The sequence below is a fragment of the Biomphalaria glabrata genome, chromosome 4 (assembly GCF_947242115.1).
Source record: "Biomphalaria glabrata chromosome 4, xgBioGlab47.1, whole genome shotgun sequence".
NCBI classification, from domain to species: Eukaryota; Metazoa; Mollusca; class Gastropoda; family Planorbidae; genus Biomphalaria; species Biomphalaria glabrata.
The window spans coordinates 16363478-16376219 of record NC_074714.1 but is presented as its reverse complement, the minus strand read 5'-3'; the positions used below and the strand labels follow the sequence as shown (position 1 = coordinate 16376219).

The 12742-nt window shown below is 32.0% G+C and overlaps 1 protein-coding gene across 2 annotated transcripts; it reads right to left on the bottom strand.

The window, feature by feature from the left end:
• Nucleotides 1–930: 930 nt before the first annotated feature.
• Nucleotides 931–12741, bottom strand: LOC106067057 (uncharacterized). 2 transcript variants are annotated; one of them, XM_056027755.1, is made up of 14 exons: nt 12661–12741; nt 10276–10435; nt 9919–10011; nt 8872–8952; nt 7113–7181; nt 6758–6883; nt 6046–6105; nt 5868–5940; nt 5130–5205; nt 4895–4985; nt 4296–4390; nt 2954–3114; nt 1982–2056; nt 931–1613 (listed from the first exon to the last, which is right to left on the bottom strand). In XM_056027755.1, exons 2-14 carry the CDS (start codon nt 10366–10368, stop codon nt 1426–1428), a joined length of 1281 nt encoding a protein of 426 aa, XP_055883730.1. In that variant the 5' UTR covers nt 10369–10435; nt 12661–12741; the 3' UTR covers nt 931–1425. The 2 variants fall into 2 exon arrangements, with proteins under 2 accessions (XP_055883730.1, XP_013081611.2); XM_013226157.2 differs by lacking the exon at nt 12661–12741 and adding an exon at nt 12137–12304 and having other exon boundaries at nt 932–1613.
• Between the last annotated feature and the right edge of the window lies 1 nt (nt 12742).

Genomic DNA, 12742 nt, shown 5'->3' with positions numbered 1-12742 from the left:
AAAATAAATTATATTTTTAAAAACTTTTCGTTGCAGCTAAATGATTGAAAACACTTATAAATAAATGAATCACACAATCAGACATGTGTCAATTAATTGCCCACTTATGTCTTCTAATCACAAGCATTTCATACTTTATCTCAAAATAATCTTTTAACATTACATGATTGATTTGATATGGTATTCACATCCATGCAGTATTTTCAAAGCAGGACGTTTTGGCGCCGCCGTTTTGGCCCCGCCGTTTTGGCGCGAAGGTCGTTTTGGCGCGAGCCGTTTTGGCGACGGGACGTTTTGGCGCAAAATACATTATGTACGTTTATTGTATTATTTCTTTTAAAAGAATTATTCATATCTATGCATTGCATGAGTGTTTGTGTTAAGACATATTTTTCACGTACTAAATGTAAATGTGTGTTTGTTTTTCACATCATTTTCTATAATAAACATTTTGGCTTGTGTATGTGTGTTTATTAAGAGGCACACTTTTATTTTCAAAAACGTTTTTTAAGATATTACTTTAAAATTAAAAACAAAATGAAACAATGATAGACTAAAAATTGATGCAATTATTTGTTTACATTAACAGTGGTTTATTTAATAACTGTATGATATCTCCAACTATACATACCAAACACTTGCTAATATAAGTAAAATATAATACATGTACCATGTTTCTCAAAATACTTCAAGTTAATTATACATAGACACCATGGTTATTTGCCTAAGTCGCTGGATCGCTGGAATTCAAGGGTTCAAAAAAAAAAAAAAGCTACGTGCTTATCAAATTATCGTCAAATGATATCTGGCGCCAAAACGTCCCGTCGCCAAAACGGCTCGCGCCAAAACGTACCGTCGCCAAAACGGCGGGGCCAAAACAGCGTCGCCAAAACGGCGGCGCCAAAACGTCACATACCGCAGTATTTTATTTTAAAAATATGTCAAAAACAGGTGAAGAGAAATTAATGTTAATAAATTCAACCTTAAGAGGGAATGCAATACAAAAGAATATTAATTAGTACTAGACAAAAATGAAGTCAATGTGATTGATTGTATACAGCATAATTTTTTATAATAACTTAAGTTTAGCACTAAAATATATGAAGACATCCAGCATAACAATGACACCCAACATTACATTATATTAAAGAATGACACCCAGACTGAAATCCTCACTCAGACAAATAATTTAAGAGTAAGATTTCATTATCACCATTTGAGAAGAACATGCTCGGAAAATTCTCAAATCTATTAACAGAAAATTCCATTCAAAAATGCTCCATGCCATCACAGTATAGCTCTACTGAGCAGCACTGATAGGAACTTGAACCAATGTACAAGCAATTACTAAATGATAAATGTCTGCATAGATGTTTTAATCATTACATATACAACCTTGATTTTTACAATCTTGACAGTACTATTTTAAACTCCATCAATAAAATCTGTTGTACCGGAGTTCACTCGTCCATGAATAGCTGCTGCCCTGTATGTAGCTAAGGCGCCAAGGGTAGATAATCCAATCATAAGAGGAAACATACCACCCCAGCCAGCATAATCTGTTATAACTCCAATTATAGGTCCTTCAATACATGTTCCTATACTGCCAAAACCTAAAATATAATATATTGGTAACATAAAAATATGAAGGTGTATAAAGAAATCAAAAAGATAAAGACTAAGACTGCTTTAGTGATCCTAATGGAATTTGTTCTGATTACAAGGTCAAGGACTCTTTTTCTTAAAAACAACAATAACAACATTCACATAAATAAAACAGACACAAACAATAAGAGTTCATTGAGTGACTACACACAGGCGTTTAGCTTTTCCCTCCAAAACCCCTTCTCTGTTGTCCTAATTTTCTGCATGTCATGACTATGATATTGTTACAACTTAAAACTAAAGAAATAAAAATGTATTCCATGTGAGTTGGTAACTAATGATCTAACTTTTCTTCAATGAAGAAACAATATCTTACCATTAACTAAAGCTATTGTAGCTGCAGCAGCATTTTTGTTGTGCTTCTCAATCAGTTCAGCAGGAACTGTACCACCTAGTACATAGAAAAATGAAGTGATTTTAATTATAGCCTATCTTATTCTTGACCAGTATTAATAGATTTCTGCCTCGTTGTGTAGTATGCACTCTGGACTGTTGTTCGATGGTACCGTTCAAACACTGCCAGCTGCCATCCCCCTGCAACTGTGTGAGAGGTTTGTGCTAGGAAGTAATAATCTTCAAATCTAAAGAAACATCCAAAACATGTCAAACAAAACATTATTAGAGCTATTTTTTTCATGAAAAAAATTGCAATTAGATAAACAGAAGAATTATGCCCAAACATAATTCACTAAGAGAATCAAAAGAAAAAAAATTTGATTAGTTCCTGAAGGTCCTTCAGAAATAAAAATGACTATGTCCTAACCCAAAACTCAAGATGATGGCAGCAGGAAGGATTGATAAACTAACAATTAATATTATCTTTAATATTTCTTGTACTCCTGTCAAGACGAAAAGTCTTTGTTTTCATGATCAAAACTTTTTTAGGTGCATAAGCACACACACACAAAAAAATAAAAATAAACAATTGCTTTAACTTCATCTAACATATTTCATGTACCCAACAGAGCTGGATTAACTCAGAAGTCCACCAAATTACAGTAATATACAAGTTTGCCCCTGCATCTAATCTGGATCTTAAGGCTGGTAGCCTAGTAATCCCAGATCCCAAATATTTGTACTACATTATACATTAATTACATGAATCTATGTTGGTACCGCATCAGATTACTGAGTGTGCCGAATTTGTATGTGTCGGACTATCAACTGTAGTACTGAATTAAAAAAAAATAGTGAATAAAATTATATAAAATCTATTAAAATAAGAATTCATGTTCTATTAACATTGAAGTACTTTTTTTTATAACAATAATAAAAAGGAAATACTTACACAATAGAATGTCAGGTCCAGCATTGAAAGCTCCAGCAATAAACATAAAAACTGAATTGATAAATACACCCCAGGAACTGGTTATGATAAAAAGTACTAGAGCCACAGTAGATATCAATACAAACAATGCAATCCCCCTCAAGGTGTTGCCTTTGTAATATCTGAAAAATTCATTTCAAAAACACATTAATTTTATTGGAGCAATTACCACAAACCATTTTTTTTAAATTGTTTTTGTATAGCACCAGCTTCTAGCATGATCTCTCTTGTTCAATCTCTTTTGTTGATATGGGAAAAGATTTCTGTGCTGCCCTTGGGCACTCAGCTCTAGTCAAATCTCAATTAAAAGTTATGCCCTAGAACTCAACATAATTGATATTAGTTCAATTGTTCCTTTTTTTTTAACTAATTTTTTTAATTTAAATAAAAACTTTAAAAATTATATTTTAAAAAGTCTTTCCCATTTAAGGAGTCAGACACTAACCAGTAGAATGAGATAGACAAATACTAACTCATGAAATTAGGTGGTGGTTAACAAAAAAATAAACTATGGTGAAGCTATCTTAGTTTAAAAAAGAAAGTTTAGGGATTGTTTCATTAGAAACATTATTAAAATGTCTACAACAGGGTTTGGACTGGAGGGCTGGGGATAAAGATTTAAAAAATAAATATATTTATACTTAACTTATGCTGTTGTTTTTTATGCTAAAAATTACCTTACTAATGTTATGCCATTAAAAACTAACATCCTTTTGTGTGAGAAAAATACACATCACTCTAAACATCACTTTAGGAAAATAAAGAGTTTCAGGAATGAAAATTAGTTTGTTTTAACATTCTGGATGACAAAATGCAGAGGCGCATTGGCTGAGTGGTAAAGCAATTGGCTTTGAATCCTGGTGAAGATTGGGATTTTTACATTCGGAATCTTTAGGGTGCTTCTGATTCCACCCAGCTCTAATGGGTACTTAACATTAGTTGGGGAAAAGTAAAGGCAGTTAGTCATCGTGCTGGCCACATGACACCCTCGTTAACCGTGGGCCACAGAAACAGATGACTTTTTCATCACCTGCCCCATAGATCACAGTCTAAATGGGGAAATTTACTTTTTTTTTATGACAACAAGCAGAGTTTAAATCACTGAACCATCAAGAGAACAGATTAAAGCCCTCATCACAATCCATATGGTTTGTTGTCAATAAAGGTCCCAAGTTGGAACGCTGCTTGCTTCCATTACCTGCTTTCCTGCAGGAATTTAGGACAAGGTTGTAATAATCTTAATTTCTGTAGGATTGTCTGAAACTTATAAACAAAACAAAAACCACTGTTACTGCTACATTACCTGTCTAAAGCAAACCCAATCAAGGCACTGCCTGTTACACCTCCCACCTCAAACACAGTGGAGAAGATACCAGCACTATTTTTGGAATAGTTCAACTGTAAGGAATGAAACAATGTTTTTAGGGTTTACTTTTTGAGATTTGTGTGTGAACTCAAATACTTTTATTTGCAAAGCTAACACTTTTTTTTTTTTCTCACAATTATAGATCACAATTATCAAAACTGGTTGAAATATATTTTTGAAACACAGCATTAAATCAATTTTATGGGTAAAGCAACAAAATAGTTTAATTTTTTTCATATCTTAACTATTGTTTGTTTTTTAATCCTCTTAAATGGACATTTAAAAAAAAAAATTACAGTTTATTATTATTGGACTAAAAATATATATATGAAATACTTCCTGTATGTCTTGCTTCATAATTTTTATTCGGTCTTTTGGTGCCTTTTTTTTTTTCAAAATCAGGTTTATTGATAACAATAATGAACAAGAAAATATTAAAACATACAAAAGAAGACAATCAAAGAAATATATTTTTATATCTATATTCATACTAAAAAAAAAAAAGTATTTAAATTGTGTAATCAAACCAAACTTACAGCTTGTAACAAATACATAGGTAGCCACATATACATGCAGTAGCGAACAACTTTAAGGCAAAAGACAGCGACTGAGACTTCTGGTATCATTCTTTAAAAGATTACAAAAAAAAATATTTTTAAAATAAATTGTATAATCATTGGGAAGTCCTATTGAAATTTTTAAAAACTTGACGATATTTTCTATGATCATTGGTGAGTTCAACAAAATTATTCTTAGCTGGAAGAAACTTACGGAAGTCGCCACAAGTCTAACATTTTTGGCTGTTCAACTGGACCCTGACTCTTATCTAAAGGAATTTTATCTGCACCTTTAATAATATAAAAATGAAGAGAAGTATTAAAAATGTATGTATAAATAGCTTAATTTTTTTATATGACCAATCCAATTTTTTTCTGTGTTTCTTATTCAAGTATTTTTGTTTTAAAAAGTATGTGATAGATGCATTTTATTATTAATAAAAAAAAACTTTAAAAAAATAAAATAGTGCATTGTTAAGTTAGATATGGTATTCTGGTAAATAAAAACTTGGTTTATCTCTTTTCATCCAAATCATATGGTTGTGAAAGTTGGACAATGAATGAAAATGGCTGAAAGAAGAATTCAAGGCTTTGAGAGTAAATGTTACAGAAAAATGCTCGGTATCAGATGCCACGAAAGAAGACAAATGAGTTTGTACTGTTACAAGTCAACACTCTGGCTGGCAAAAAGGAGGAACTTCTAAATACTGTGAAAAGACGAAAGCTGAGCTGATTTGGTCATATTGTAAGACATGACTCACAGTCAAAAGTCATCCTTCAAGGTACAGTGGAGGGAACACGAAGAAGAGGTCATCTAAAGAAAAGCTGGCTGGACAACGCAAAGGAATGGACCAGCTTCTCTCCTGATGTCCTACTAAGAACAGCTGCCTGTCAAGGGACAGATGAGATGAGAGATCCTAATCAGACTGGTATATTGAAACCATTCACTTACTTCTCCCAGGCACTTCAATACCAACTTCATTTGGCTGTTTGTACAGAATCAAAACCAGAAAGCCCATAGCAAACTGAAAACATATAAGATATTTTATTACTTAGAATACAACATTAAGTACCACAGATAGATACATTTATACATACAAAAAATACAAGAAACAAAGGAAAAACTTTACCACAAAAATGGAAGGATAAAAGTAAACAGAACGCCAACCAAAGGAATGTTGCAGGTACACCTGGACAGAAAGAGAAACATGGCAATTAAGTAATGGAAGTAACAAAGACCAAATATAAAACAATAGGCATTACAAAAACTATGTTTTATTTATTTAAAAAAACACCTGTTATAAATTTAACTCTTTCTCTCCGTAATTATTTTCCTCGTTTGTATTTCACTATCCTGTTATGATTTAACTTTGATAACATTTTTGTTTGTCATCAGAAAATTTTATATTTGGTATCAAATTGTAAGAGAAAGCATGCTCTTTTTACACAATACAAATTTAAGTTCATGTTTATAAATCCGAAAATCCATTTAGTTTAGTAGGAGTCAAATCAACGTTGGCATCGTAAATTAGGAGAGAAAAAGTTAAGCAACTTACAAAATAGCATGGTGAGTATTATTTATCATCATGCAGCCACCCCCTACCCCAAATTTAAGTGTTTTAGCTAGATCTCAAGAATAGCAGCACATTCAGGACGCTTCTCAAACTGGACTGTGTTTATTAGCAGCCTAAGACAGCATAATACCCTCAAATATCTCTAAAAGCAACCATTGGACCAAAGTGCACTGATAATGTAATCCAAATGCACAGTGCAAGGAAAATTACAACAACTTTAGACCACAAAAATAAAGCAATAAGGATTCCTATTATATGTTCTACTTACTGACAACATGGTTCCAACTATTCCTCCAGCAAAAGCACAAGTCCCAAACATGCCAAACATTGAATTTTTCACAGCATCAGAAAACCAACATAAAAGTCCTTTAGTACAATTTGGCCAGCACTGAGACTGTGAATAAAATAAAGCCATGCATTTTTTTTCTCTTAGGATATTGTAAACTTTGGTCTGTAACTTACAGCTGTATAAACAGAATGTGTGTTTTAATATCTTATTTAAAAAATTACAAACTTCTTTTAAAATATTTTTTTTTTTTTACTTTAAAAAACTAGATTAGTTATGATCAACATGAAAACATTTTTAGCTCCAATTAGTAACTAATTCATGAACGTTTACATACTTGTGCTGTTCCATTCAAAAACAGGAGTAAAAACCAAACTGCAAAACTAGAAAAGTATCCAAAAGAAATCTGCAATTAAAAAAAACATACATAACAAGGTTACAAAAACAGTTTGTATGGAATCACAAACTCATAATTTGCACCCAAAGTTGCCTGCTCAGGTAGGTAAAAAGGCAGGTTTAAGTATTTTAAGTAAGAATATCTGCTTGCCACATGACACCCTAGTTAATTGTGGGCCACAGACCTTTACATCATCTGCCCTATAGACTGCATGATCTGAAAGGGGAACTCTGTGTTGTAATGGAGGTGTCAAAGTGTGTTTGTGGTACATTAATATTAATAGTGAATAGCTGTAAAAACAGTGTATTTTTATGAAAAAAAACAAACCCTGCTTGAATAGTTAATTTTCAAAATAAAACCTTTTCAAAAAAGAGGAAAATAGTCATTGCATCAGAAGTTTGAAAGATCTAAAATATCACGATATTGGATTTTCAATATCTTTTCTAGTTTTTGAGATCTAAACAGGATGGACAGACAGACCACACAAAACTAATTGTGGCTATTCCTCTTTCGGGGGCTACTAAAATGAGGTTTAATATAATTTGTTGCTAAAAACAATGTGTAAAACTAAACTATATGAATCATATAATTAATTGATGTTTATAGATATTATTGAGGCAGAATAAGACCTCAATTAATGGTAAAAGTAAAAAAAAAGTTTGCAATGCAGTTAATTAAGTTTATAAAGTTGTTGGTCTTGAGAGACTATGGATAACACTCAAATGATTCATATCTGGAGCACATTCCTGTGCTTTACATAAAGGAAATCATAGCATGACCATTCAACCTCTCTCAACCCTGCTGACATGATCCAAAGGAATTTATATAAGATATGTTTTTATTACATCAAGCACCAATTTTGTAGCAGTAGTTGATGGAAGGAATATCATAAATTGTAGTCTTAATGTGTAAGGGACTCCAATCATTGACTCTTGAAGTCCATAACAATAAAGTAGTGTGGGTTTGGAATAGATGTCCCACCTCCGAGCTGACTGCTCTATCTGCCTGAAGTTCTCAGTTATATAGGTGCTTTATATCTTCCTTCACCAGTCAGTAAGAAAATGCCCTAGGCTTAGTTCCTAGCCACACCAAAAAGCCAAGTGAAAGAAAATAGTTGTCTGAGGCAATTTCAGGTGCGTATTATTTAGAACAATTTTATAAAAAGAGGGAGATTATCCCTACTGACATCCTGTAATAACATTGAAACCTATCATGAAGAAACTCTAGCATACTTTTTACAAAGAAAGTTTTAAATAAATATTGCAATTAAAACACACATCAATACTATGGGAGACTATTAGAACAGATTGTGACTATTAAAATAGCTCTGGATTTCTAAGATCACTAATAAAGCTATTGGAAGTCTAGAAACACCCAGAAGATAAATATAGGTAAGCAAAAGAAGATTTGGGGGATATAAAAAAAAAAATCATTCCATGTGGTTGTAGTTAAAATTAGCTTCTTATCATTAACTTCTTATAATGAATCATTGTATTTGGTGAGACTAAATGTGCCTTCATATTGTGTGCTGTGTTTGAAACAAGTAAATTTGAAGGTACTGTCATTATTTCATCACAAACATGGTCATTATTGCATTACAAACATGTATGATAAATATTTAAGTAGAACTAAGTGGCTACATTTTTATTGTTTCCATATGTACAACAATAGAAAAGTTATTTTCTACAATAATTATTACCATAGACAAAGCTGACAGCATCAAACACACACCATAGGTTGTCCGTGTTCCAAACTTATCACCTAATGGACCCAGGATCATCTGCAAACACAAAATGTTACAGGTATAATCTATTTACTTCCAGTTAGTAGATTAAGCATTTCTTTCTCTTTTTAAAACAAATATATAATGCGTAAGCATAGTAATCCTTTTCAATATAAATCATCTGTTTAATTTATAGGAAAATTGTTAGAGCTGTTTTCGAGATCAGCGTCCAGGTTCCTCCATGAAGATGTGACCTGAATAGAGATATGGTAAAAAAAAGTTCAGTCTCCAACTTTAACAGCTTTAATTATCCAATTCAATAACCATTAACAAAATTTATAAAGATCATACAATTGAAAAAAAATTCTTTCAGCTATTCAGGTTGCAAATTCATTGGCTCAAAAACCTGAGAGGAAAACCTGGACAAGATCTCAAAAACGTCTCTAACGATTTTCCTAGAAATTTGAGAGTTGATGAATATCTTTAGAAAAAGAATTACTAGCTATTAGGTCACACTGGGAAAACTCTAGTTTGATGGTATAATTTTTCAAAGTATAAAAAAATTTAATTTGGCTAGAGGACTAGACCATTTTTATCTTCTTAATTCATTAAAAAATTAAATAAATTTATTGATATTCAGGAGCTTTTTGCCCAACACCTTCTAAGTCTAGCTCTATAGGCTTTTTATTACACTTTTATTTACTCTGACTTTAGATGTACACTTACGGTAACCAGGATTTTTTTCATATGGAGAGGAAATATAGTGCAGGGTAGAAAATCATTCATTAGATATTTAAAAGTACAATAGTTGCTCTTAAGACAGTCATCAGCTTCATGAAGTAGAATTAAGTCTTTTATTATTAAAGTATTTTTGTATATATGTTTCTTGTTTAGCATAATGTTTCTCAATTTCAATGACCCAAGTAGGATCACTTTTGTTTTCAAGCAAAGCATTATAGACTATATAAATAGAGATGTCTTTTATACTCCTTCTATGTCTATTCTGAAGACACTGTAACTCACCTGCATGAAGGCATATGGGAAGAGTAACGCTGTGTCTAACCAACCAAGTTCTGCAGTGGATAAGTTCATTATTGTTTGAAGATCAGCCTTGATCTAAGAGATTAATTAATGTAATGAATAAAAACATTTATTAACAAGATTTAATTCCTTGTAAAAACTAACGTTTATGAGTATGGGAAGAAGAGAAGAAAACTAATAAGAAGATGAAGTGATGATTTCAAGGATTGTATTCTTTTCAAGTCTTTTTTTTTTTAGTTAGCAATATTTTTGCTTCAAAGTTGCTAAAAACATTATGTTTTAAAATGTTTCCTGTTACTAGAAAAATAATAGTATCAAACAAACAAAAAAAGTACTTACCACTCCTAACGGTTTGCGTAAGAAGTATGTAGATGCATAAGATATCCATCCTAATGAGAATGTTAGTATTTGTCTCCCTTTCAATGTATTCATTTTCTCTTAGTTAAACTTATTCATAAATAATGGAGATAAATTTCCAAATGATGGCAATAAATGTTTCCTGAAAACATGCCACAATGATGTCAGTGTATAATATATATATGTTCATTTGTTTCTATGGTCAGAGGGTAAACCAAAGGACTTTGAGGTATAAAACATGCAACCACATTTATTTCTCCCTCAGAACAAGATTCTAGCATCCTTTCTAAATCTATATTTACCTAGGAGAAACTCTGATGGTTTTTTACATTTGAGATAATGACATATTTATATTCTGCGTAAAAAGATATAATGGTAAACATAACATATTTTTAATTTAGATGCTAAGAAGAATTTATTAGATAATAAATTCTTCACAACTAATAAAAAAGGATTATTATATGAGATTTTGTTTTTAAATGATGCCTATGTCACTCCCCTCAACATATCTACCCTTACATTAGTTACACAGGTTAAATGATTGTTCATCGCACAAACTTAAGATCTAAATTTATTTCTTTTATGAGATTTTAAACTTTACTGTAAGGTTTTCCATCATACAGTTAATGACAATTAAGTAAATTATAACAATAACTTTTTAAAACTTAAAGTTTAAGTGAACAATAATTTTTTTAATAAAGGTATGTATACAAAAGGTATTCACTTTTCTAAAGATTTTAATGGAAGGTGCTAAAATTAATACATATATATATATAATATATATAATAATAATAGTATTCTAGTATGATATAGATCTAGCAAGCCCTGAAGACCTTCCTTTATGGAACAGTACCAAGAAAAAGAAGAAGAGACAGAGATAGCGAAGGGAGAACATATAAGAATGGACGTGCATGCCATTGAATGAGGTTCTAACTAAGGCAAAAGACAGAGAGAGGAATGGAGAAAGACAGTCCATGAATCTTGCATGGTGCCCCAACGCCAACAGTCCAACGGACTAATGCCTAAGTAATGGAAAGGTAAAGGTTTAGTAAAAGATAATAGATCTAGAATGTCTACATCTATCTCTATACTATAGGCCTACTACTATTTTTATATACATCTAGAATCTAGTCATCTTTTATAAATAGTCTTAAGTACTCTTAGTAAATCCTCATCATCATGCCATCATTATGATCATACCGGCATGTATTAGTGTAGTAGACTCTTATTAGACAATTAGTAATGATAATTAAATCAATTAAATCAATGATATATACTTTTTTTTACTTTATAATATAGAGGTCTAGAGTCTAGATTACTCTAGATCTAGTCTCTAGCTCTAGTCAGACCTTCAAGTCAGAGAGAGAGAGAGAGAGACTCAGAGAGAGAGAGAGACTCAGAGAGACTCAGAGAGAGAAAGACTAGACTAGACAGTAAGACACTGTGACTGTCACTTAGACTCACACCCACTATCACAAATCACTAGACTAGAAAGAGAGAAAATTACTATTATTGTAAGTAGATCTATATTAGTTAAGTCAGAGTTAAATCAAGTCAGTCTAAAGTCTAAAGTCTAGACCTAAGTCTAAGTCCTAAAAGTAGTAAAAGTGAAGTCAGTAGACTAGTTGGTAGACGAGTAGTGACTAGTGTCTAGTCACTAGTGAGTCTAGTCACTAGTGACTATTTTTAGTAGTCAGTAGCAGTAGTACTGTAGCCTAGAGAATGGCTAGGACCTAAGACCTAATACTAATATTCTAATATATTAATAAGACTAAACTAAGACTACTAAAGTAAGAGTAAGTAAGATTCTAGTCTATATATAGATCTAGACTTCTATCCCTACCGATTCTAGACCTAGTCTTTGTCTAGCACTACTAGAATAGTAGTAGTAGAATCTAGTAGTTACAGTCTAGATCTAGAATCTAGTACTAGATTTAGATCTAGATCTAGACAATCTAGTATCGCAACTTAGAACAATCGATAGTGATAGATAGACAACCGGAAATAAACACATCACTAACGAAGTTGTTCCGTATAAATGTTACCGCTAAAGTGTAGAAATCAGTTCTTCTGCTATATATCTTGATATTGTGCAGATTGACTACATCTATAATATAGTCTAGAACTAGGCAATCTAGGGTAATTTAATGTACGAATATAATTTTTCACATTACCTAGTGTCCTAGATAATCTGCAAAATACAGATTACCTACTAGATTTTCTTTTCTAGATCTAGGCACTCGTTAACGTGGAAAAAAATGGATAATACACAGGGGCAGACTAGCTGGCTATGTATATCGTATATGAACATTCGGGGCAAAACCGCTAATGCCCAGTGGACCGATATATATATCCATTCGGACGTACCATTTCAACCCAAAGGTTTGCAAATGGCTAGTGGGGTCGCAGAATGGGCCACTGTCGCCACTGAAATGACAGTAAATCCCGT

Coding starts and splice junctions, on each gene's coding strand:
- LOC106067057 (XM_056027755.1), bottom strand. CDS start 10,368: ATGAATACATTGAAAGGGAGACAAATACTAACATTCTCATTAGGATGG. Junction 3,115..4,295: donor ATTGGGTTTGCTTTAGACAG/GTAATGTAGCAG, acceptor TGAATTTTTCAG/ATATTACAAAGGCAACACCT. Junction 2,057..2,953: donor TGGACCTGACATTCTATTGT/GTAAGTATTTCC, acceptor TCTATGTACTAG/GTGGTACAGTTCCTGCTGAA.